At 34.3% G+C, this 26,546-nt stretch overlaps 2 protein-coding genes across 7 annotated transcripts in view; one reads left to right on the top strand and one right to left on the bottom strand.

Annotated features, from left to right (window-relative positions):
* The window catches only part of LOC143247096 (laminin subunit beta-1-like), a 146,278-nt gene extending 138,875 nt beyond the window's left edge, over nt 1-7,403 (top strand). The window contains exon 35 of the transcript XR_013026369.1: nt 7,267-7,403. The gene's annotated coding sequence lies outside the window, so the exon portion shown is untranslated. The remainder of the gene's footprint in view (nt 1-7,266) is intronic.
* Nucleotides 1,518-26,111, bottom strand: LOC143247099 (uncharacterized). 6 transcript variants are annotated; one of them, XR_013026372.1, is made up of 6 exons: nt 17,928-24,248; nt 16,598-16,756; nt 9,411-9,567; nt 8,649-8,727; nt 3,972-4,044; nt 1,518-3,290 (listed from the first exon to the last, which is right to left on the bottom strand). XR_013026372.1 is itself a non-coding variant. In XM_076494570.1 (5 exons), exons 3-5 carry the CDS (start codon nt 9,460-9,462, stop codon nt 3,197-3,199), a joined length of 219 nt encoding a protein of 72 aa, XP_076350685.1. In that variant the 5' UTR covers nt 9,463-9,567; nt 16,598-16,756; nt 17,928-20,889; the 3' UTR covers nt 1,518-3,196. The 6 variants fall into 5 exon arrangements, 3 of the variants coding, with proteins under 3 accessions (XP_076350685.1, XP_076350686.1, XP_076350684.1); XR_013026371.1 differs by having other exon boundaries at nt 8,649-9,567; nt 17,928-26,111; XM_076494570.1 differs by lacking the exon at nt 8,649-8,727 and having other exon boundaries at nt 17,928-20,889.
* Between the last annotated feature and the right edge of the window lie 435 nt (nt 26,112-26,546).

Below are 26,546 nucleotides of genomic sequence, written 5' to 3' on the forward strand. Positions count from 1 at the left end.
GAAAAACTTGGAACTAAATATTGTAGAATATTCAGATGATGTGTTGTTAATATTTTTCTGTAAATGTTTTAAGTAATTACATTAAAGTCTAAAACTTACTACATTAACCTGAAAATGGTATACTTCTTGGTGTCTTTGGCTGGATCATGCAAGAAGTATATCTACAGACTGTTCCAGTTTAAGTTTAAAAATTTAACAGTTTAATATTTCTGTGAAGCACACTTTATTTTAAAGCTTAATACAGAACTGAGTGTTGTATGGAAGTGTATGCTGCTGTTTGATTCCTACATATTAGGACAGTTTTATTAAACCCTAGAACTATTAGGACATCTTCTAAATTATTAATGAAAGAAAGGTGCTTATATTCATTTCTCATGTGTTATGTAACTCAATATTGTTTGTCTCATGTGAACAAGTTGTGTCTTTTACACAACTTTATTAGACATTTCTTGATCTCCCAAGAAATTCCATGTAATTGTCAAAACAAATTATGTACTTCTTTACAAGAGGCTTGTTGTTTAAATTAGATTCCTAAAGAGATTCCGAGGACAAGGATGATGAACCATCTTGTAAGATATTTCTTTTCCATCTTAACATAAGCCAGGTACTGAATTTTTGTAAAGTTGCAGTATACAAAGATTGAAAGATTAGGCTAAACTAATTTATTTATGTTTATTGAATTTAGATTAATGGCTATGGTTTTATGTAGGCTCATCATAATGGAGAAGGGTATAGAATGCATTCAAACGTTGGTAATAAAGTCCACAAAAACAAAAGTGAAGTACCAGAAGAATAAATGAGACACCTTAAAAGGTAACTCACCAAGATCAAACTTTTTCACACAGCAACAATAATCTGTAGAATTTGTTAACTCACAACCATCAAGAAAGGTCTGTTTTAAAAATGAACAAACATTATATAATGTTTTACAAAATCAATACATAAAATTACTGTATTTCCAAAGCTATCACTTGTCTCATCATTCTTTATCTCCATGTGTACCATAACGCTGAACCTAATAGAACAATGATTACTTGCACACAGATCTCCACCATGCAACCTTTTTTTTTTTTATTAAAATTAATAACAAATATAAAATAGCATTGTTCTTACTACGTTCCTTGACCAATTGGTAAAGAAAAACATCTTGAACAGTTTTAAAAAAAAAACTGTCTCTCTCATGAATTGATTCTTACATTTCCCAATTTATATGCTTGACATTTAAATCTTCTGTAATTATGATCTCATTAACAGCTGAAATCCTAATCTCACTGTAGAGTTTTTCATTACTTTATGAGTTTCATCTGTTGGTTAATAAATTCCCACTAAAACTTTCTTTCCTTTATAACTCCTAACATTACCCCAAATGTATTCAATCTTTTTGCTATTAACTTTGAGATGCAACTGATAAGAGAGGACTTTGAAAACTTGGGCTCCTAAATATATATGAAAGTTATTTAATATTAATATTATAATTTTTTAGTAATTATGGTTAAATAACACAATAATAAGATATATAAGCAAACAATATCAGTGGTATAAATTTTATTACAACATAAAATAGGCACATGTAATGGTACTTTAGGCTTAGGTAAATTGTAAAACAGGATAAATACATAGTTTTACTAAGTAAATACAATTTAAAAACTAGTTTATTGTCTCTTGGTGAAGTTAGATCCTTAATTTTAATTCAGCCTATTAATATAGGTAGGTTATAATATAACAGTAACAGTGTTAATAATAGGCTATCGGTATTTGGTATTTATTTTCAGGCTATAAGTATAAATACAATAGTTAAGTGTATTTATACACTTATGTGTATAAGAATGGTGGTGGTGGGTGATGATGAAAATCTAAATAGGTGTGTTTAGGAGTTAAGTGTTTATAGTTTGTTTGGTGTAATAGATGCATTGAGTGAGTTTTATTTGGGAACTTGACTGGCATGTACTTTTAAGGAAGCTAGTAATGAATATGTGCAATATTTATGTAAAGTTTGTGGGTTGGAAAAGTTGGTTGCTATCCTAGTTAGAGGAAACAGATAAAGAAAAATCTAGACTGTGGGAAATGGCAGCAGGATTTTAAGAGGAGCTTTAATCTTTTACATGCAAGGGATACATCAGTTAGCAATGACTTTCAGGAAGTTAGAAAGATTACTATTAGGGTTAAAAAGTAGTTAATTGAGTTATAATTATCCTATTCTGTTGAGCAACAAATTTCAGCCCTTGGCTTTTGCAGATGAGGAAAAAAGGAAATCCAAAGGATCAGATAAGGATATGGATGATAAGAAGGTTATAGGTAATTCCTTGGCAGTGCATTTGAATAGGTTTTAAAGAAGGGTTACTAGAATGGTGGCTGGAATAGAGTAATTATTAATATGAGGATAAATTGAAATCTCTCAAATTGTTTTTCTTGTAAAAAAGAAAAGTTAGGGCGATGTGATTGAAGTTTTTGAGATTGTAAATGGAATAGATAGTGTTGTTGCATTATCTTTTTTCCATATTTTACAGTGAAAATAGTAGGACTAGGGTCATAAATATAAATTTTGGCAGGGTAGGAGTCATCTTCAGCTGAGACAGTTTTATTTTTCTAATAGGGTGGTTGGCCTTTGGGATGGTCTGCCTTTGGATGTTGTAGAGGCAGTAAATCTGAGTTTAAGAAAAAGCTTGATAAGTATATCAATGCTAATGGCTGAATGTAAGTTTTCTAAATTTTAATTTAATATAGTTTAGAGGATGAAACAGCCAAGATGGACATGTAGGTCACATTTTGTTTGAAAATATTGTGTTATGTTAGGATGTAACTCGTATTTTACATATAAAGCAACTCCTACTTTTATTAGTATTATATCTCTCTTAAGTAACCTACATTTCTGTATTTTAAAGAAGATTCTGCTATAAAAATCATGTACATTTAACCATGGTTTCACTTATTTGTATTATATCAAAATCATGCTCTAAAGTTGTCTGTTTTATTTCTTCTACTCATGTTAGGTTGGTTGTCTACTGACCTTGTTGTTTTTCTGTATTTAGATAAAGCTAATATCCACTTAGACATGGATGCAATAGTTTGATGACTGGTAGGAAATGAAAGCAAAAGTATGTAAATTATGTCCTACAAAATGTTTCTTCCAGAAATGTATAAGATGTTCAACTGAATGATCATTTAAGTGATTAGCACACGAAGTCTCGTGTTTTAACTATAAACAGCTAGCTGAAGACTGCGTATCAACCCTACATGAAACGGATGCAAAACTTTCTGGATAAACACATTTTCCTAAACCACGTCTCCTTCTACAAAAAACAAAAACAAAATATGCTTTACTTTTACTAGCATAAAAACACGCCATTTATATGAAAACTTGAATAATCAATCTATAAAAAATTACCATAAAAATATCTACTAGAAAACAGTGCATGCGCTATTTTGAAATGAGAGTAGGACGATGTGTTGATCAATTTAATATATTTTATTTTTAGTCAAAGGCACACAGAAATGTTTGAACCATTGTAATAGTTAGATCCCTGGTTATTTCTCGTAGTGTAAATCTATCACAACACTAGTTATTTGCTGGTTGTGTAAATCCACTGGTTATTAAATCAGCCAACCATTTTACAAACACAAAAGCAGAATTATATGTTACAAATTAACTAAAAATACGTTGTTTAATAGACTTGGAACTGACTCAAGAACTCCTTGCTTGTTTCATTTGATAACCAAATATCTATAATTTTTATCAACAATTGTCGTTATAATAAAAAAGTCATATTCTTATATAGTGTTCAGTTTAAAGTTTTGGAAGATTAACAAAACAAGGTTTATCTTTTTCGTACGAAAGATACTTGTAAATGATTTAGTAATGCTCAACACTCAAAGTCTAGAAGTATTGGATAACGAAAACCGCTGAAACATGATATATTTGTTTTAGTACTAATTGAATTTGCATGCCAGAAAACGGCGGGAGAGCAACTTACCTCTTTATAACAAGAAAACAAAACAACAGATGAAGAATGAGGCTGCTCACTGATACTGTTCCACTAATGACAGCTGTGAAAACAATAACATGCGATTAAATTCGAAACTCACACGACGTAACTGTAACTTTAATATTAACATACATTTAAACTTCTAAATATTACGGTGAACATTAAGATTAACAGTTTCTTATCATCACCCCCATCTAATCGGTACAGCTGTATCAAACATCGTTATTTACGCTAATTGCTAATATCACTTGACGCTAAACCTTCTTTCGTTAGTATAATTTCATAATTTTTTTTGTAAATGTGTTTTAAAAGTTGGCAATGAATAATCAATAATGTTCCTTCATCCGTATGTTGCCTCCCGCTAGTACAGCGGTATGTCTCCGGATTTACAACGCTAAAATCAGGGGTTCGATTTCCCTCGGTGGGCTCAGCAGATAGCCCGCTGTGGCTTTGCTATAAGAAAACACGCACACACATCCATATGTTCCTTTGAAAACCTGAGCTAGAAGCTGCTAATACAGTTTGTTTGGTGTAACCAATATTTATGTACCTGTGGATTCTTTCGCAATATAGTTCCGAATCAGCTGTATTTAATCTGAAAGACAAAAATATTAAAATTGTCTACTTTTACTCTTATTGTAAAAATGTTAAATCTATAGCTCACGTGACATTTTGCGTAAGCATGCGCAAAAATTTTCGTTAAATTTGAACAGTTTTGTTGAATAACTGTGCACTTGTGGTTTAAATTTATACCAAATGAGATATCTAACTATAGATTATAAATATCTGTCAGTGTACCGAATTTGAATAAAATCTATGAAATGAAATTTGTTTTTCTACCAAATAAAATTTCCCTATTTTTGGTACGAAGCGAAAAAAGAAAAAGAAACTCAATGAAAATTGCAGATGTTATTTCTCGGGTAATTTTTAATGAGATATTTTGAAATTTGGTATGGTAAGGGCCAAGTAGAGCATATCCACTGAAAATATGTGATACATAGAATTGCCACAGTGTGAGATAGAGAAACGAAAAATCACTAAGCTATCACTTCTTTTAATAATACTGTGTTCTGTAGGCTGCTCTTTTTTGGCCACAAGACGCACACAAGTGAGTATAGATGTTTCTATACCTAGATTTACACTAAGAAAAGCTTTACAAAAATACTGTCTGTCCATGGCCAAGCGTGTTAAGGCGTTCGACTTGTAATCCGAGGGTCGCGGGTTCGAACCAAACATGCTCGCCCTTTCAGCTGTGGGGGCGTTACCATGTGACGGTCAATCCCACTATTCGTTGCTAAAAGACTAGTTAGCCCAAGAGTTGGCGGTGGGCGGTGATGACTAGCTGCCTTCCCTCTAGTCTTACACTGCTGAATTAGGGACGGCTAGTGCAGATAGCCCTCGAGCAGCTTTGCGCGAAATTCAAAAAACAAACAAACAAACATCTGTCCATAGTAATATTGTGTTCCTGTAGCTACATCTACACTAAGTAAGAAATATTTCACAGAAAATACTCACCAACAAAAGGCTGCCCATAGTAACTTGATGTTCTTTTTACTGCATCTACACTAACTACAAATAAAATGTTTAAAGATTCACATAATATTAGAAAATACAGTTCAACACTTCTACAAATCTGCATTCTCTCACCGAAGACATCCTCAGAGAATTACCATTTTAATTTCATAAAAGTTTTATCTTCTTTTAATCACAAAACACATTTTATTTCTTGGTAACTGTTCAAAGTTGAATCTATGTACTTGGTCTGTTTCTACCTCCTCCAGGGCCCGGCAAGGCCAGGTGGATAAGGCACTCGACTCGTAATCGGAGGGTCGCGGGTTCGAATTCCCGTCGCGACCAAACATGCTCGCCTTTTCAGTCGTGGGAGCACTATAAAGTTAGGTCAATCTAACTTTATTCGTTAGTGAGATAGTAGTCCAAGAGCTGGTGGTGATGACTAGCTGCCTTACCTCTAGTCTTACACTGCTAACTTAAGAACGGCTAGCACAGATAACCCTCAAGTAGCTTTGCCAGAATTTTAAAACAAACAAACTCTCCTCCGGTAAATCAATAAAATTTCGTTTGGTTTCAACCTTTTCATCGCGCAAGGTGAAGAGAAACAAGCATTTCTAAACATCCCGGAGTGTCCGTCGGCCCCCATTGTTTAGTTTTTTAACATGAAAGATTTTCAAACCTAAATTTGGTTTGTTGCTGTCTTCAGAGAAATAAACACGAAAGGCTACATAAAAGGAAAATATAGTCTGAATAATGTGAAGTACACAGATAATGTAGAATTGACTGGTAGCTCACGAAAGAATTTACAAAAAACTACTAAACATGGTGATAGAAGCAAGCAACAGAAAAGGACTTTCAATTAACATTAAGAACACAGAATGTCTGGTCATCAGTGAAGAGAATTATCCCGATGTGTGAACTTTATATTTAGTAATCTCTAGCTGTTGCAGAATGATGTGCTGAGCCATCACCTGTGATCCTTCTGGGGAAGTCTGCGAATGCGTGGCAGTTCAATAGGCATCAGATCTAGGGAAGTTAACTATTTTCAGCTTCATCAAATATCTTGTTGTAATTTTCCTCTGTTCGCAATACTCGCAGTTGCTCAACTGTCATTGCAGATTTTCAAGTATGCTAGATACTGTCGCTGATATTGCTTGGAATGCACGGTTTAGTTCTTCTAATGCAGCTAATGGGTGCTGAGCCATCAACAATCCTAAAACTCTCTTTCCTTTGTCAAATCTGTCCAGCAGACCTCGTGCTTTCACTGCTACATCTGATTTTTCATTTGTTAATTCAGACAAAGAATCAACAATGTCACTATAGTGATCATTAGCACATGTAATTGCAGATAGGCGGCAAAACCAGCGTGTCGGACACAGTGGGCGGATGTATTTAACTGGACCATTGTCTGACGATACAATATTTTCAAAGATTGTCTTGTATTTGCCTGACCTCTGAAGCAAGACACTAAGTTCATGTACCCACTGGATAGAATCTCGAACACATTCACAAGCTTTAACTGCATGTTGCATTATTAAATTAGCCTTGTGTGTTCCGCAGTGAAAAAACAAAGCTGGCGGTTGCTTCTCTTTTATTTTTGCCTGGCATCCACTGTACACACCACTCATGTTAGCGGCTCCATCATAAGTTTGTGCTCTTAATCCTGACAGCGGTAAATTGAGTCTAGTCAGTACATCAAGTATAGTCGAGGATATTGTTTCACCAGTTGTATTGGAAACACTGTACAAACCAAGAAATATCTATTTGTTAGTTTACAGGTAACACACCGTCCATGCTTCACTCAAGACGAGAGATCTTCCTCAAACATTAGGTGAACAAACAGCAGAAAACAAGATACTGTACACTGACACACAAAGCAAGGTCCAACCTTAAAGGTCCAGAAGTGAGAAGATTGCAACCGTGAAAGACGCCCAGACACATTTAAAGCAGGTGATTTAGTATTATTAAGGTCGCATCTTTTATCTTCTGCAGTAAAATTATTGTTAAATATTCTTCGAGATGGAATGAATCTTTCGAAGTTACTCAATTAGTGTATGACTTAAAATATACTAGATCAGGTGCAGTTTGTTTTATTTTCGTCCCTTTTTTCCTGAATTCCTTTATTTATTGAAATACTTATTAACCTGGAGTTATTAACTCGTGCGTGTGTGTGTGTATGTTCTTTTTTTTCTCTAAATATTTCGGTAATTTTCAATAACCGACAAGCTTGAAAAAGAGAGTTTGCTCTAAATGTCTCCAAGTTAATAAATTGTTACAATAGCTTTTAAAAGATGATTTTTTCTCTAAATGTCTAATTTATTTTGTTTTGTCACCTTCGCATTTTTCTACTTATATATATTGTTCATTAACTTTAGTTTCAAGTCCTGGCCAAGAACGTGTTTACTGTATTTTGGTAAGTTATCGATCCTGTCACAATCAGTTAGGCAGGAGGTCACGCCCTGCCCCACACAGTAAGTAATGGATTTTAATTCTACGTTATTTACTAACATACTTAAAAATGTTCCAAACACAAGTGATAACCTGACAGTCTCAGTGGATATTATAACGTCTGTTCACGGTGAGGAATCGAACCTCGGAATTTAGCTATGTAAGTCCGTAATCTTAATATAACGTAACATTAAAGAACAATAATGGATCTTTCGATTCATCTACGATATCCTATCCACTAAACTAAACTACCATACACAAAAAACAAACAAACCAAAATACCTCAAAGTTAGCCCTTATTCTTAAATTTAATGCATCTATCACGTCTGAAGGCAACCCGTTCTAATGACCAACCAACCTGTTGGACTATTTAGTTTGAATTTCATGCAAAACGACACGAGCACTCTTTGTCCTAGCCGTCTCTAATTTAGCAATGAAAGACTAGACAGAAGGCAACTTGTAACCTCATTACTAATGAGTAGTGTGATTAATTATAACATAATAACGCCCCCTTGACAGAAAAATAAAGCTGTCTTGACGATTTAGATTAATTTCCCCTCGGTCTTGCAATTCTCGACGGGTACTGATAATCTAACTTATTTTACAGCACAAAGATAAGTTTCTGTATATAAATATTACAATGGGTGATAAAATGCATTAAAATAATTTATTGTGGGTAAAAAAGGAGCAGTTACAAATACACACTTAAAAGATGAACATGTCTGATAGGAGAAGCTGTTGTTCTTGACGCTAATTACGTAGACGATGAATTGCTGAATCGAGTCTGTCCAAAATGAAATTAAAAAAACAAGATATATCTTTCACTACATATTCATTATTATAAACTGCAATACATTGATATCTGTTTCTCATCTAAATATTTTTAAATGTATCCTTTCGTGCGTTTAAATAATACTTACATTAATAGCACAGTTTCATGTTTAGTCGTTTATCTAGAATTTCTAAAATATGTTGTTTTCGCTTATGTAAAAAGAATAAAAGCAATTACGTCACAAAACTATATTCATATTTTAATAAAAATACACACAACTAAAAAGTAAAGTAATGTTTACACAACAGATGGCGCGGTGGGGAAAACTACATATTTACATGCTTATTTTCTGTTTTGGAAAAAAAAGTGTTTGAATGTTACAATCATATAAAGAAATAAAACCGATCTTTTTTATTTGTTTATCGTTTATTTCTTTTCTGCTGCTCATAAGAACATTTTTAAAATCTAGCCCGTTTTATGGGGTTTATTTTATACCTATTTTTGTTTCTTTTGGATAATTTAAACTTAAGATTACTTTATACGCTTCTCATCTACACAAAACGACAAACGATAATGCTCCCTTGATAAAATAAGTCTATTACAAAAACCACGTACAGAAAATAATAAATAAGTATCATTACAACAACGGCGTGCGGAAGATAAGGAAAAGTAGCAGACGTTATTATAATACTGACTTGCGAGAGGTATTGTGATAGCGACTGAAAGCACGTGGTATGTTTTCTTCATGTCTTGGTGTAAGAAGAGTTATGTGAAATCCCATCTAAAGCGTTACGGGGAGGGTGGAAGTGTTACCAGACTCCAAAGCAACACCCCGTGGGGACAAAGCCATACCTAAAATAAAAACGTGAAAAGAAACGGATTAACTACCATGCATTTATTCAGTATATAATCTTAACTGTAAGTGAATAAACCGCCATTTTGGGATACGAAAGTAAAGATTGGATATTTTTTTTTTGTTTTAATAAAACCTTATTTTTACACATTGTATAATATTCGTTTCTATTTATTAGTCTATCAAGGTTTGTAAATTAAATCCGTGTAAGAAAGAAAAACAATCAAAAAATGGAATTTATATTTTGTCTCCTACAAATCACTGCCTAGTAAGTAGGCTTTTCGTTCAAAACTAAAATTTGTCAGTTGAGGTGGACAATGACAAATGCAAGTTTATCTCTAACACATAAACACACTGTAATATAATAAGAATTTCAAAGTTACAGTTCGACTACGCCAACTGGCATAAGAATAAAAATAAATACGTCTAATATTTGTGATAAAAATTAAGTTAACACTACTGATTTTGTTTTTCCCATTTCTCTGAATTTAGCCTTACGGATTTCAAATGCAATATTAAGTCTAAAACTTGTTTTTATAACGAGTCTCTAACCACATGATCTTTGTCTTCGATAACAAACGGGTGCACTAAACATATACTATATTTTTCTTTAGTGAAATAACTCAAACATTTATTCACCTAACAACAATATTAACAAACACGTTATCTGTTGTTAGGCGCACAAAACTTGACTGATAACCTGCAGGCCTGGCATGGCAAGGTGGGTCAAGGCGTTCAATTCGTAATCTGAGGGTCGCGGGTTCGAATCCCAGTCGATCAAATATGTTCGCCCTTTCAGCCGTGGTGGCGTTATAATGTGACGATCAATTCCATTATTTGTTGGTAAAAGAGTAACCCAAGAGTTGGCGGTAGGTGGTGATGAATAACTGCCTTCCCTCTAGTCTTACACTGCTAAATTAGGGACGGCTAGCACAGATAGCCCATGAGTAGCTTTGTGCAAAATTAAAAAAACACAACACAGAAACAAAACTTAAGATCAAATTAATTATTTCGATGTATTATACACATAATGAGAAATTACTTGCGGATGATAAAATTAATCTTTGGTGAAATTAATTTTACTCTTACTATTTTCGGTAAATTATTAATAAAAACAAGCAAATTTTCATAAAGTTATCTCTTCTTATCGTTGTTGATTTTCTTTCAAAAAAATGTGCTTTAAAAATCTAACGGTTTTTGTAACCATAATTGTACAACAAAAAGTCACACAGTCTTCAACGGTATCTAATTTGTGTGTGTGTGTTTATAGGCAAAGTCATACATTGGGCTATTTGTGCTGTGCCCACCACGGACATTCGTACATTAATCTGTGACAAATAAGAACTCGTTCACTACTATAATGTAACTCCGTAATAGCATTAACTGACCCGTGTAGTTGATAGTTCTGTTATGTTGACTAGTGAAAGGCAAAACTGGCAAATGACTAGTTAATTTAACCAGGTTTTAGTTTAGAGTTTAAGCAATGGTTGTTTTATTTCTAGATTGAAGACGCTAAAATCTGGAGTTCGATTCCTCGCAGTAGACATAGTACAGATATTCCATTATGTAGCTTTTGTACCAAGAAAAACAACAGAAACAAAGTGATTGGTTGATTCTGCGAAAGGGTAGCCATGCTTCCATTATTATGAGTATTACTTGTTTTCTTACTGCACGGTTTGAAAACTTTGAAATATTGATGCTTTCTATCAAAAGATCAACCGTAAAATTATGTTCATTCACTCTATCCTCTCCCACGTATTGTGCCGGAGTGGAGACGCAACAAAATTTGCAGTGAGAACTAGAAAGCCTACTTTTTACCAATCTGTACTTCAGTCACGATCTGAGACTTTAACCGACTTAAGACTTTCATGATGCTGGAAAAACACGTAGATTCAAGAAGTCTTGATAGAAATGAATAAATATCCCATAAGCGTTTTCGAAAAGTGGACCTTTTTTCTTCAGGGACAAATTGGGACTTTGTTAGTATATAGATAGGAAATTCAACGTAACTCCACTTTCCTAGCATGAATATCATAGAGCCTGAGCCATACGTACTACACACCGGAATACTTTAATACCACGTACCATCAGGAAGACAACGTCGTGTAATATTACCGGTTAAACTGCAAACAAATGTAATTGTTTCTACAGAATTGTGGGCTTTTGTTTTTTCAATTTCGTGCAAAGCTACATGAGGGCTATCTGCGCCAGAATCGTTAGCATTTTTCGTTTCTAGATGAACCAGGCTATCTACGTAGCCACATCGGTCAGCTAAGGAACCGAAAAAAAATCAAGTAGATACAACTTGGATATCTTTAAAGAACATTAAGTCAAAGAAATTTCGTAATATCTCGGATTTACAAAGTTAGTAAAGGCACTCCAATCGCAATCTGATAGTCGCGGGTTCGAATCCCTGTTATATCACACATGCTCGCGCCTCTTTGCTGTGGAGGCATTGTAATGTGACAGTCAATCCCCCTATTCGTTGGCAAAAGAGTAGCCCAAGAGTTGGCAGTGGGTAGTGATGACTAGCTGCCTTTCCTTTATTCTTACACTGCTAAATTAGGGATGGCTAGCGCAGATAGTTCTCGTGTAGCTTTGTGCAAAATTCAAAACAAAACAAACAGAGTTACTAATGTAACACAAATTTTGTTCCTGGATAGTATGTGTTATTTCTTAATTGTTTATGTTGTAAAAGTACAGAAAATAGCCATTATTCCATTCAAACTTTGCTTTTGTGGCCTGGATAACGAAAGTTAGAAATTAACTTATTTTCTGTGTAAAAACGGGCAAATTTGTACATTTTCATTTACATATACGCTCCCAGGTCACAAAAGCAAAGTATGAAGAGAAAAAAATAGGTCTTTTCCATTTACTTTAGGCATAAGCAATTGGGAAATAACACTTTTTTTTCCCAGGAACAAGAAAAAGTAAAAATTTTGTTACATAGTGTAATAATCGTAGGTTCAGAATTTTAATTGTCGATAGTTTCTGTAATTAACGTGAACTGAACAAGTACATCCTATTATGACAAGTTTTTAAAAAATCACAAAAATCCTTGTAGTACATTACTTCTTTGACTTTAAGAAAAGTAAAGACTAATTTTCATAAGATTTCATCATTAAGATGAACACTTAGATCATTAAGGAACCACTCCAATCACCACAATGGTTAAAGATCTATAGTATAAACTACCAACTTTTCCTTTAACTCTTCACAAAAATCTCTACACATTCGAATAGTTCGAGACAAGATGCTAAAAAAAAGCGATCACCCAAACGCTGGGGTAATTAACTTCTAAAGATTTTTAATAATAAATGTATTTGAAAAAAATTAAATGATACAAAATAGTAATTTGAGTGAGAACATAGAAAATATTATTATATCACGTTATCAAATATGTTTAAAATATTAGTATCTTGCGAAGGAACAACTGACCTTAATAGTTTAGACATTATTTCAGACGCACCACCAGAGGGCACTAAATGTGTATGTCGACCTTATATATTTGGTTTATTTTAAATTTCGCGCAAAGCTACACAAGAGCTATCTGCGCTAGCCGTCTGTAATTTAGCAGTGTAAGACTAGAGGGAAAGCAGCTAGTCATCACCATCACTCTTTTACCAACGAATAGTGGGATTGACCCTGGATCTCGAAGGATGAAATGAGAAAAGCAGTAATTCCATCATAAACGATTACTTCATTGTTTCACGCAGTGAAGCCAGCACAAATTCTTTTAATGTGTCTTAACATGATATTTAACACAGTCGGTATGAAACCCTAATTCCTAATTCGTTACATTTCCTGAGCATTTATATGTAAATTGTTCTGAAAAAGGACGCTTAACACTAAATTATTAAGTTTACATGTTTCTTGACAATTAATATGTAAATCGTCCTGAAGAAAGAAGTTTAACACTAATTTATTAGTTAATTACATTTTCTAATCATTTATATTTAAATCGTCCTAAGAGGACGTTTATTTCAGTGTCGTGAAATAATTAAAACTTACTGTTTTACTCTTTCATTGTCCACAGCGGTATAGCGGTATGTCTGTGGACTTACAACACTAGAATCCGAGTTTCCATACCCGTGGTGAGCAGAACACACATAGCCCTTTGTGTAACTTTTTGCTTAATTACAAACAAATAAACTGTTTAATTTTAAAGAGTTTGTTTCAGACGCTTATTTAATATCCAAGAGAAACTATTTCATTACACACATGATACTTTTAACATTGGCAAACTGTGGTACTTCCACAGTGTACATATGATCAGTGTCTAGATTTAATTATGTTAAAATCATTATACTGCATATTTTAATATCTGTATTATTTCACTTTACTACACTTAAAACTAATAAATTAATGACTTACTGTTTAACTTTACTATTATTTAAAATAACAAAAATCACTTGAAGATTGAAATTGCATAATTCATTAAAACTGTTTAATGTAATCATTACTAGGAAATCGCACGCATACAATCTGAATGCTGATGTCACTTTGATTGTTAGGAATTACAAAGGTCGTCACCCTGTCGCAAACATACAGACAGTTATTCTATAAACAGAGAATGATGAGCTCATTGTCTCAACTCGTCATAAATGACCAGATTTTATCACGTGTAAAACTTTTTTCTACATTGCACATCACACACAACGAACTGTCCGTGCTTTGTCCACAACGGGTATCAAAACCCGCTTTTTAACGTTATGCCACGAAGGGGGCCTCAGTGTTTGATGGGATATTTCAGTAAGTGCACAGTTATTGAATACTTTCTATTCAATACTGTTCCCTACAAACGGTTCCGGTCGGTGTAGAATAATTCTTCAAAATGAAAGTTCTATTTGATTCTCATTTATGATATTTATACAAACGTGTGTTAAATGTAAAATTACTTTATAAACTAGTGTCTAATTATTATTTCACACATTATGCCTATTTTGGACAATACCAATGACCCAGTGAAATATACTCTTCAAAACAAGAAACGAAAAAGGGATATTTTTGTTATTTTAAAGAGAAATATATGTAATAACGTTACAAGCTCAGAGTATGTGATGTTACACGTGTTAAGGCACTGATTGTCAGACCAAAATGATAATAAAAGTTGTGCACTTTAAAAACAGAGGAAAACATCGGATTTTTCGCCAAAACGCATGCGTGTCCAATAAATGTGTTTGAGAGATCTGCATGTTCTGCAAGTGCAACATGTGCAAAATCCCTATAAAAGTGACGGGTTCTCGGTTTCCATAGCTCAGTGTTAAGCCACCGACACGCAATACAGTTACGCCAAGACTGACTGCAGCACAATGCAACAACGCCATTGGTCACTTGGAAGCAGGCGAATCTCGATAAGATGTTGCCAGAGCTGTGAATGTCCACCCAAGCAACATCACAAGGCTATGGAATCGTCACCAACAACATGGATCAACTCGTGACCGTCCACGATCTGGCAGAACTCGTGTGACCACGCCCGCACAGGATCGCAACATCCGGTTACGTCACCTTCGGGATAGGACCACCACTGCGACGTCTACTGCCTCAACCATACCAGGGCTGCGTAGGATTACCGATCAGACCGTACGCAACCGTCTACGAGATGTAGGAATCCGACCTCGATGTTCAGTCAGAGGCGTCATCCTCACCCAGCAATATCGTCAAGCACGGCTGCAGTGGACTCGGGCACATTGGGTATGGCCTCATCGACGATGGAGGCATGTTTGGTTCAGCGATTAATCACGTTTTATGCTTCGTAGGCAGGATAGAAGGACCCGTGCCGAGGTGAACGTTTTGCAGCAAACTGTGTGCAAGATGTTAACAGATTTGGTGGTGGCAGCGTCATGATGTGGGCTGCCATCGCCTACAATGTCAGAACAGACCTTTTGCACATTCGAGGGAATCTTACGGCTCAACGATACGTCGACGAGATTCTTAGGCCCCGTGTGCAACCCATCATGGTGAACGTCAACGACGTTTTTCAACATGACAACGCTCGTCCTCACACAGCCCGACTCACCACTGTCTTCTTGAGACACCACAACAGCAACGTTCTTCCCTGGCCCTCCAGATCACCAGATTTAAACCCCATCGAACATTTTTGGGAGGAGATGGACCTCAACCGCAGACTCTACCTCAGCTTGCAGCAGCTTTGCAGGCTGAGTGGACAGCCATTCCACAGGATGTGATTCGTCATCTCATCGCTTCCATGGGCAGGAGATGCCAAGCAGTTATTGATGCTCACGGGGGGCATACTCGTTATTGACGTTGAGTGACGTTAAACTTCACCTAGTGAGCGTGGACTTCGCCTTTGCAGACTTTGGATGTTCAGCAGTGAATGTGCAAAGTTTCACACATGTCATACAGAACTACCCGGAATAAACTTGTTAACAATTTGTTTCATATTTTGCCTTTTGCGTTTCTTTTTTTTAAGAGTATAGTAACTGGGGAATATTTAAATGTTCATTCATATGATTACTAAATAAAATACAACTCCATGAACAAAACAACTCACCAAAATGATTTGTTCGGAGATGCTGATCACACAATTGAATACTTTGAAAATATTCTCCACAATGAATACATTCGTAATCATAGCTCATTCTACTTTTCTTTAGTATTTTACACACACACACACATTTACAAAGGAACTTTCTAAGAAGAGAACCAAAGGATGTAGATTTTTTTAACCACTGTATGAGTGTGACTACATGATGACCTTTTTAATTCCTAACAGTCAAAGTAACATCAGTATTCAGACAAAAAAAGAAAAAAGTGACAAATGATGTTGTTTATCTATCTTCATTCTTGCCTTAAAAATTGCAAGCAGCTTGTGCAGATGGCCCACATGTAGCTTTGTGAAAAATTCAACAAACAAACAAAAAAGGTGATCTTAATATTGTTTCAATTCGATTTTGTGGTGAATGTATGAACAATGAACTCTCGGATTCACCATTAAGCATGCATGCTATTAGATCACGACCAGCCTTAAATATCTTTGGTTCCAAATTAAAATAATAGCTTTCTTACCTTCTGGAGAAAGTGTGTTGTGAAATAAGAAGAGAACAATAAATATTTTTCTTACTGGCGTCGACATCCTCACTTCCTTCACGATATTTGATGTAGATGTAAATAAAGGGTGATTCACAGTAAGTAATGATGATTCTTCTCTCATCACGAAGTTAGTAACTAAGGCACGATAACAGAAGTTACATTACTGTTAACATTCAGTCATAAATCACAGGTAACACTTAGTAACTAAGGTACAGTATCAGAAGACGTTAATACCTAGTGACTTAGGTGCGATGTTAGAAGAGCAACCACTGTTAACATTTTGTAATTAACGTATAACATTAGAAAACAAACATGTATTAACACTTAGTAACCAAGGTACAATATCAGAGGAAAAATCAAAGTTAACATTTAGCAAGTAACTTAAAATATTAGAACACTTAGTAATCAAAGAAAAACAATACAACATATACCGCTGTTAACACTTAGTAACCATGGGAATAATATTAGAAGGATAATCACATTTAATGCTTACTAGCCGAGGTCTGATATTAGACCAACTATTCAGGTGAACATTTACTAAACAAGATACAATATTAAAATAATAATAATTGTTAAACCTTTGTAACCATTGTACAATATAGAATACATATCACGCTTAACACTTAGCAACCAAAGTATAATATAATAACAATCAAATAATAACCAAGGGATAACATTAGAAAATCAACCATAATCAAAATTTAGAAACCAAAACTGAGGAAATATATCTGACTAACAATCACAATTAATACTTGGTAACGAAGATAGAATATTAGAACTATCGATGTTAATGTTTTAGTAACCAAAGTACAATAATAGAAAAATAATCACTATTGATACTTACTAACTACGGTAAAATATTACACGAACAACCAATGTTAACACTTTGTAACCAAGGTACTATATTAAAAGAACAATTATCTTTAACACTTAGTAAACAAGATTCAATATTAGAATAACAACGAATGATAACATTTATTAACCAAGGTTAGACATTAGAAGGATCGTCACTATTATCACCTTTAGTAACCAATGTAAAAATTTATAAAGAACAATGAAAGCTAACATTTCGTAACAAAGATATGGTATTATAAGAACAATCATAATTAACAGTTATTAATCAATGCATAATATTAGAACACATAATAATTTTAACACTTAATAATGAAGGTACAATACGAAAAGAAACATCACTTCTATCATTTAGTAACCAACATGCAATATTAGAAAGACAATAACACTTAGTAACCAAGCAATGAGTTTTTACTAGAAATCAAAGTTTGACAAAATTAATGTAAATTGTTACCCTTTTCTTCAGAGAGACAGCTGGTTCTTGTAAACAAGCCGTATCTCCCATCTTCCAATGCTTCTTCTAATTGATGCAAGACTTCACATGTAGTATGTTATGATATGTACTGTTTCCAGCGACGGCGTGACACTCAGTTGTTACTAGTTTTAGTTCAAACCCCGAAATTTTGCATCTCAGATTTTCCTTTTGCGATTCGCATGTCTTGTGTGTTAAATTGATTTTATCCAAAATTGAATAAAATTTTCGTGACGTAGATTGATCAGAAAATCACATCAAAAACCAAGTTTAATATGTAGCTCCTTCTTTACTCGATACCCTAAACAACTCTGTAAAATACTTAACCCAACACGATTAAAGAATCTGGCAAAAAACAACAACAAAAACACACTTAACCTACATAAATCACAAGGAATTCTTCATTCTTTTCACGTACAAGGTCATTTCAGATGGGAAAAACACGTCCGAAATAGAGCCTTTCGTATCTGAAGGTCATATGCAGTTTGATTAAAACAAGCCACTCCTTTCAAAATAGATTCGCATGACTTACTCAGACTGTCCTGTACTAAACTTCACGAAAGGTACGTGTAATATTTCTAGTGACAAAGAAAGGTGAAGAAAGCAAAGATGTCTTACACAACATTAAAATGAAGGACAGATTTGATTATAATATGACTTTGTTTCAGCATCGATATCTTGGTAAATAGATAAGCTACAGTTACAGTACAATGTTAAAACTATTATTTTTTACTTACACTCAATACCACAGAAATGTCAGGGTTAAGAGAAGTGTAGTTAAACCTGACATACATATATGTCATATAATATTAATGTTTATATATATATAAACAGACATGAGAAACTAGAAATTAAATAAATTCTTAGGTGTAGATGAAGGAACTCCAATCGCAAACTTTCAACAGAAATTTATGTTTATTACAAATAGTCCGTACACGTAATTTCAAAACTGGGGGTTTATCATAGTTTATATGAATTTAATTCTAATATTACCCGTTGGATCAGAGGTGGATAGCCCGCTGTGTAGAGTTTTGCTTTGGGAATATTAATTTATGAACCCCAGGAGAAAGTTCAACATCGGGAGCAGCCAAGCAACCGTTTCCACGGAGTTGCAACAAATTAACTGAATAATCCATGATTTTAGAATAAACACCAGAGGCAATCAATTGGTTCTGTTTACTGGCACGAACATGGCAGGATGATTAGAACTACTTGTTATGGAGTAGAGAAAACGAACACTGCCCTGAAAGAGGTCGGAGTAAGTGCGGTCTACTCCGATTTATGTAGTATTACATTTAATAATCAACAGAAAATATAACATCAGGATAGGAAGGAAGAAGAGAACTAAGTAACACCTGACCTTCCCAGGTCGCCAGTAACCTAAATCCTGGTTTCTAGAGAGAGAAAGCTAATAAAGTGGCCAATACGTTGAAGAATAAACAAATAACTAATCACTCTTTAACATAAAGAAACAACTAAACACTGTGGCATAAAAAACAACTAAACACACTGCAACACAAAGAAACAACTGAACACACTGCAACATAAAGAAACAACTAAACACACTGCAACACAAAGAAACAACTAAACACACTGCAACACAAAGAACCAACTAACTGTAACACACTGTAACATAAAGAAACAACTAAATACACTGTAACACAAAGAAACAATTAAATCACTGTAACAGAAAGAAACAACTAAACACAGTGTAATGTAAAGAAACACCTAAATATACTTAAACACAAAGAAACAATTAAACACATTGTAACACAAAGAAATAACTAAACACACTGTGGTATAAAGAAACAACTAAACACACTATAACACAAAGAAACAACTAAACTGCAACGTTGTGAAACAACTAAACACTGCAACGTAAATAAACAATTAAACACGCTGTAACGCAAAGAAACAACTAAACACAGTGTAATGTAAAGAAACACCTAAATACACTTAAACACAAAGAAACAACTAAACACGCTGTAACACAAAGAAACACTAAACACTGTAACATAAAGAAACAACTAAACACACTGCAACACAAAGAAACAACTAAACTGCAACGTTGTGAAGCAACTAAACACACTGTAACATAAAGAAATAACTAAATAAACAGTGGCATAAAGAAACAACTAAACACTGCAACGTAAGTAAACAATTAAACACGCTGTAGCACAAAGAAACAACTAAACACTGTAACACAAAGAAACAACTAAACACACTGTAACACAAAGAAACAACTAAACACTGCAACGTAAATAAACAGTTAAACACGCTGTAACGCAAAGAAACAACTAAACACAGTGTAATGTAAAGAAACACCTAAATACACTTAAACACAAAGAAACAACTAAACACGCTGTAACACAAAGAAACAACTAAACACTGTAACATAAAGAAACAACTAAACACAGTGTAATGTAAAGAAACACCTAAATACACTTAAACACAAAGAAACAACTAAACACGCTGTAACACAAAGAAACAACTAAACACTGTAACATAAAGAAACAACTAAACACACTGCAACACAAAGAAACAACTAAACACACTGCAACACAAAGAAACAACTAAACACACTGCAACACAAAGAAACAACTAACACTGTAACACAAAGAAACAACTAAACACACTGTAACACAAAGAAACAACTAAACACTGCAACGTAAATAAACAATTAAACACACTGTAACGCAAAGAAACAACTAAACACGCTGTAATACAAAGAAACAACTAAATACGCTGTAATACAAAGAAACAACTAAACACACTGTGGTATAAAGAAACAACTAAACACACTGTAACACAAAGAAACAACTAAACTGCAACGTTGTAAAACAACTAAACACACTGTAACACAAAGAAACAACTAAACTGCAACGTTGTAAAACAACTAAACATACTGTAACACAAAGAAACAACTAAACTGCAACGTTGTGAAACAACTAAACACACTGTAACATAAAGAAATAAAATAAACAGTGGCATAAAGAAACAACTAAACACACTGCAACTTAAAGAAACAACTAAACACGCTGTAATACAAAGAAACAACTAAACACGCTGTAATACAAAGAAACAACTAAACACACTGCAACATAAAGAAACAACTAAAGACTGTAACATAAAGAAATAACTAAACACACTGTAACACAAAGAAACAACTAAACACACTATAAGACAAAAAAATAACTAAACACACTCTGGTATAAAGAAACAACTAAACACACTGTAACACAAAGAAACAACTAAACTGCAACGTTGTAAAACAACTAAACACACTGTAACATAAATAAACAACAAAATAAACAGTGGCATAAAGAAACAACTAAACACGCTGTAATACAAAGAAACAACTAAACACACTGCAACATAAAGAAACAACTAAACACTGTAACATGAAAAACAACTAAACACACTGTAACACAAAGAAACAACTAAACACACTGGTATAAAGAAACAACTAAACACTGCAACGTTGTGAAATAACTAAACACACTGTAACATAAAGAAACAACTAAATAAACAGTGGCATAAAGAAACAACTAAACACAATGTGGGATAAAGAAACAACGAAACACACTGTAGTACAAAGAAAAACTTGAAATACTGTAACACCAACAGACAACTAAACACTAAGACACCAAGACGCGGTTCCATTAATAATTTTTACTTAATATTTTAAGTTTTTGACATTCTTGTGTTAAGGCTGTGTGACAGAGGTGCTATTTACAGCTTCTATCTGGGTTGAAGACATCTAACACAAAGAAACAACTAAACACACTGCAACACAAAGAAACAACTAAACTGCAACGTTGTGAAACAACTAAACACACTGTAGCATAAAGAAATAACTAAATAAACAGTGGCATAACTAACCTATAGTTAGTTAAGAAAATTTCAAAACTACCTTATAAAATCTTTGAACCCAGAAGGGTCTACCCCACAATCCCAGTGTTTTCTTCCAACAAACATTATTGCTATTTTCACAGAGGGATTTTAGGGTTAACAGGGTCTCCCACAATCTTTAAGTTGTTTTTATCTTCAACAAACATTTTTATTATAATCACGTGACATACTTGTAGTAAGTAAGATTATCTATAAACAACAACGAATTTGTTTCTTTACAGAATGTGTTTCTAGCTACAATTCAGTTATTTGTTATTTTTTGAATTTCGCGCAAAGCTAGCCGTCCCTAATTTAGTAGTGTAAAACTAGAGGGAAGGCAGCTAGTCATCACCACCCACCGTTAACTCTTGGGCTACTCTTTTACCAACAAATAGTGGGATTGACTGTCACATTACAACACCACCATGGCTGAAAGGGTGAGCTTGTTTGGTGCGACGGAGATTCGAACTCGCGATCCTCGGATTACGAGTAGAACGCTTTAACCCACCTGGCCATGCCGGGCCAATATTTTAGCATTTGTTTTCTAAAAGCACAAATGATACTTTAGGTATTACTCAAGGTTCTTATTTAATGTTATAATTTACTTTTAGTTTCTATTAGGTAACCTTTATTATAATTTTCACGTAAATTGCTACAGATTGGATTTGAAAGTTGCGAAAAAGAAGACAGAAAAGTTTCAGTAAGATTTTAACTACGTTATACGACGGGATAACCACTCACTTTGTGCTCCCAGAAGTTGTTGTCTATAACTAACTTTCATAACGTATTTTGAAACCCTTATGCTACACTAGTAAAAGTCAAATAATACTATTTAATCAGAAGTTACTTGAACAATAATGTTGCTGAGTTCTAGTCTTATCTACCAATACTCTATGAAACGATAGTCCTAAACAAACATTTCGCAAAATTCTCAAGTAGACTTAACGTACCGGCAAATTTGCCCCTAAACCAACGACACGTTTATCACTATTTATTTAAGCAATTTCATAAAGTTAGAAAAGAAATTATTACTATAGTGAAAGAAATAAAAGTACTACATAATTGGTAGTGAATAAAGACATTAATAACGTGGTTTCGTTTTGTTTTTTGTGCTGTTTCCTAACTTGTTATGTCAGAGAATCTGTTTAACCCATGGATCTATACAAAAAAATACTAACATTGAAACAAACCATATCGTCTCATCTTGCAGACAGATTTATTCAATCTTCACAAGTCAAAAACCTTCACTGAAGAAACAAACAGTACAGGCATCATCTTACTTCATACAACATCTCAACTTCCAGGGGCAAATTTTTAAAATCCATAAGAAGTGTCTCTTATAAATGACCGACGAATTTAAACAGAAGAGTAACCCATCGACGACATTCATTGTTTTTGTCTATCTTTCAAGCAGCCTGACGAGCCTTTCAATGACGAATTCTTCCTTCCACGGACACTTGGTATGCGCAACTGTGGGTTTCTACAGCTCGCCCAGAAGGTGTACCAAAAGCCAATCTATCAGTGCAGTCCACTGAACACACTGCTAACACAATCTGGAGTTACCGAGCTTAACATCGACTTTTTAACCTGCTAGTGTATTTTAATAACTCTTGTTTTTCTTCAACATTTTTTTTCAGGGCAAGGTCAGAGTATTTTTACTGAACGTCTTTGTTAAATCCTACTTGTTTGCTAATTTCTTTCTACTCTAAACCAAAATCCACTTTTATTTTTCTCTAATTCAAATAATCAAAATTCAATATCACCTTTTCAGTGAGAATGTAAGAATTCAACGAATCAAATTATATTTAAAATATATATTTAGTTACATTCGCAGCGTAACTCGATCTGCCTCTCTCTGTTTAGTCTGTGGAGGTCTCCACGACTGATGTCAACACCATGTTTATCAAGAGACAGACGTGTTTCTACCTCAACTCCATCATCGAATCCACTGACTTCTTCGCCTCCTCTCCTTCCCAACTTGTTTTCACACTCGTAGCTTTTCTTTATATCTTAATATAAGTTAAAATCTTAATTAACGTCAAACTACATCCGTAAATGCCTAGCCCTGTAAATATTACACCTAATTCCACATGCGGGGCAAAGAGAAACAACTATTTCTGACTGTATCAGGTTGCCTCTCAAGCCCAAAGGGGTTTGATAAAGCTAACCTAAATGCTAACAAGTAGTAAGCAAATAGAGAGTAAATTTAGCTGGAGAAAAACAACAAACAAACAAAGTCTGGAATAGTACACAGCGTGTATGTGTGTGAAGGTTATTGTTGAGAAAATGTGACATTTAGCGACGAGGATAGGATTCAACTTTCCAATATGTCTAAAATGTTAAATATGACCACATTGGACTGCATAAACTAAAGCAGTATTTCTTAACTATTGCAAACGCTGGAAAGAGCAGTTTACTTACTATTTGACTGCAAGAGGCATAACGGATGCGGAGCTGAAAACTGCTTTGCTTCTCCACGTAATTGGACATTCTTTCCAGGAGATATCTACCTACCAGGCAGCATTAGGGCATTAATTCTGATCCGCTAAAGAATAATGCAATTGAAAGGTATGTGTTTCGACAAACTATTCAGCAAGACGGTGTGAAAATATTGATAGTTATATATATATATATGCTACTTGTCTTAAACAGTTAACTCTATCATGCAAATATGGATATTTAAATGACGTTATGATGAGAGATAAAGTTATATGTAAGTGTAAATCTACCTATTTACTTAGAAGATTGTTGAGACAAGAAGGCCCTCTACATTCCGACACTCAGTTACAGAACCCCTTTCAAACATGTGGTCAGCTTCCGGTCCGTTACCTCTTTCTTTGTGAACCTGACGATGACCGAAGAAGGTCGAAACGTTGTTCGCTCTTCTATGTAAAATATTTTCTCAACCCAAACGAGCCGTTTTTGCATATAAAAAGGCCCAACTGTAAAAGCTGTTAGAAATCGGGCGAGCAGCAAATAGAGTAGACCAACATGCAACTAGGATAAAACGTAGAGGTAGAGACTGTACAAGTCATGAGCTTGAGTGATAAGCACATTTCATCAAGGCTGCATTAAATTCCAATACATAAAACAGACTTTGGTGCCAAAGGAAGACCACCAGTTTGTTATTATAACAGTAGTTATGCAAATTATGTAGTTCACAATTGTGACGTGGCTAATAAATGAACGTCATTTTCAAGGGCATTTTGTAGCCATGTGCAGGACTAAGAATTTTTGTAAACAGGATAACTGTTCTGCTTATAAGAAAAAGATTAATTATATGACTGATTATGATTTGTGTGATGGAATAAAGTCTTCAGAAGGTGAACAAAGACTATACTTCAACCGTAGGCTTAGTAGTTGGTATCGTTTATAGATTCGGGTGCAAGTTGTAACATTGTAAATTAAAGTGTCCAAAATTATTTCATATAATGAAGTATTTTATGCACATCCAGTGCCGCTCACAAAAACCTTCATATGCATGGAAGTAAAACTCCGATTCAAATAGTGAAAACATCCACTGTGGACATTTCTGTTAAACCTGGAGATAGTAGAGAGATTAGAGCTGAGTTTTTCATAGCTAAAGGTACCTGCAACCATTTGTTAGGCTGTGACACTGCGCTAAAATAAAGTGTATCGAGCATGAATTATCAACACTATTTTTCCATTGGCACAGAGTCCAATACTGATGCTATTATGAGTAAATATTCTGAACGTTGATGGCGTCAGTAAATTAAGAGATTATTAATTAAAACTACACACTGATGAAACCTATAACACAGCCGGTCCACAGGATTCTGTTTAGTGTGCATCAGTAAGTAGAAGAAAAAATTAATGAACTAGAAGGAAAGGATATAATCGAAAAAATATCACTCTACTTCATGGATTAGTCCAGTGATTGTAGTGCCTAAACTTTTTGGCAAGATAAGGATATGCATAGATATGAAGATAACTAATGAAGCTGTGCAGTGTAAGACATCCAATCCCGACACTAGATGAAATGTTGCACAACACGAATGGCACGACTGTATTCAGTATTGTCACATCAAGCTCAGTGAGAAATATAGAGAGATCACAACATTTGTGACTTACAAAGGGCTTTATCATTATAAATGATTTACGTTTGGTATTTGTTCAGCTTCTGAAACTTATTAATACATTATTAGGCAAACGTTTCAGGAGGTAAAGGCACTGAGAATATGCCGGATGATATTATTGTATACTGCCAGTGAGCATGATCAGAGGCTTGCAAAGGTTTTTTGCCATCATAAAGAGAGAAAAGTTTGACCCTAAATAAAACTAACTACAGTTCAGACTTTTACATCTTGTGTAAAAGAAAGGTATTGATCCACCCCCTAAACATGTTCAAGCTGTCAAAGATACAAAAATTCCAGAAATGTCAAAGGGAGGCCCTTAGTCTTCTCGGCTTAGTTAATTTCAGTGCTCAATCCAGATTTAGTTGGACTTGCAAAACCATTACATAGGTTAATTCACACAAATGTTAGGTCTGTTTGGAGTGACCAACAACAGAAGTTATTTGAGGTGTTAAAATCAAAAGTAGTATCTACAGAATTTTTGACATATTTTGATTCAAACGCTAAAAACCGAAATAATCTGTGATGTGACCGCAGACGATTTAGAGCCATTTTAACTGATGAACAACATAGCCAATTCAAAGTTATATCATACACCTCATCATGCATCGATTGT

This window comes from Tachypleus tridentatus, chromosome 3, assembly GCF_004210375.1.
Source record: "Tachypleus tridentatus isolate NWPU-2018 chromosome 3, ASM421037v1, whole genome shotgun sequence".
Lineage (NCBI taxonomy): Eukaryota > Metazoa > Arthropoda > Merostomata > Xiphosura > Limulidae > Tachypleus > Tachypleus tridentatus.

Coding starts and splice junctions, on each gene's coding strand:
- LOC143247099 (XM_076494569.1), bottom strand. CDS start 5,622: ATGCAGATTTGTAGAAGTGTTGAACTGTATTTTCTAATATTATGTGAA. Junction 4,045..5,498: donor CTATGGGCAGCCTTTTGTTG/GTGAGTATTTTC, acceptor TTGTTTTCACAG/CTGTCATTAGTGGAACAGTA. Junction 3,291..3,971: donor TGTTTTCTTGTTATAAAGAG/GTAAGTTGCTCT, acceptor TGTTTTTTGTAG/AAGGAGACGTGGTTTAGGAA.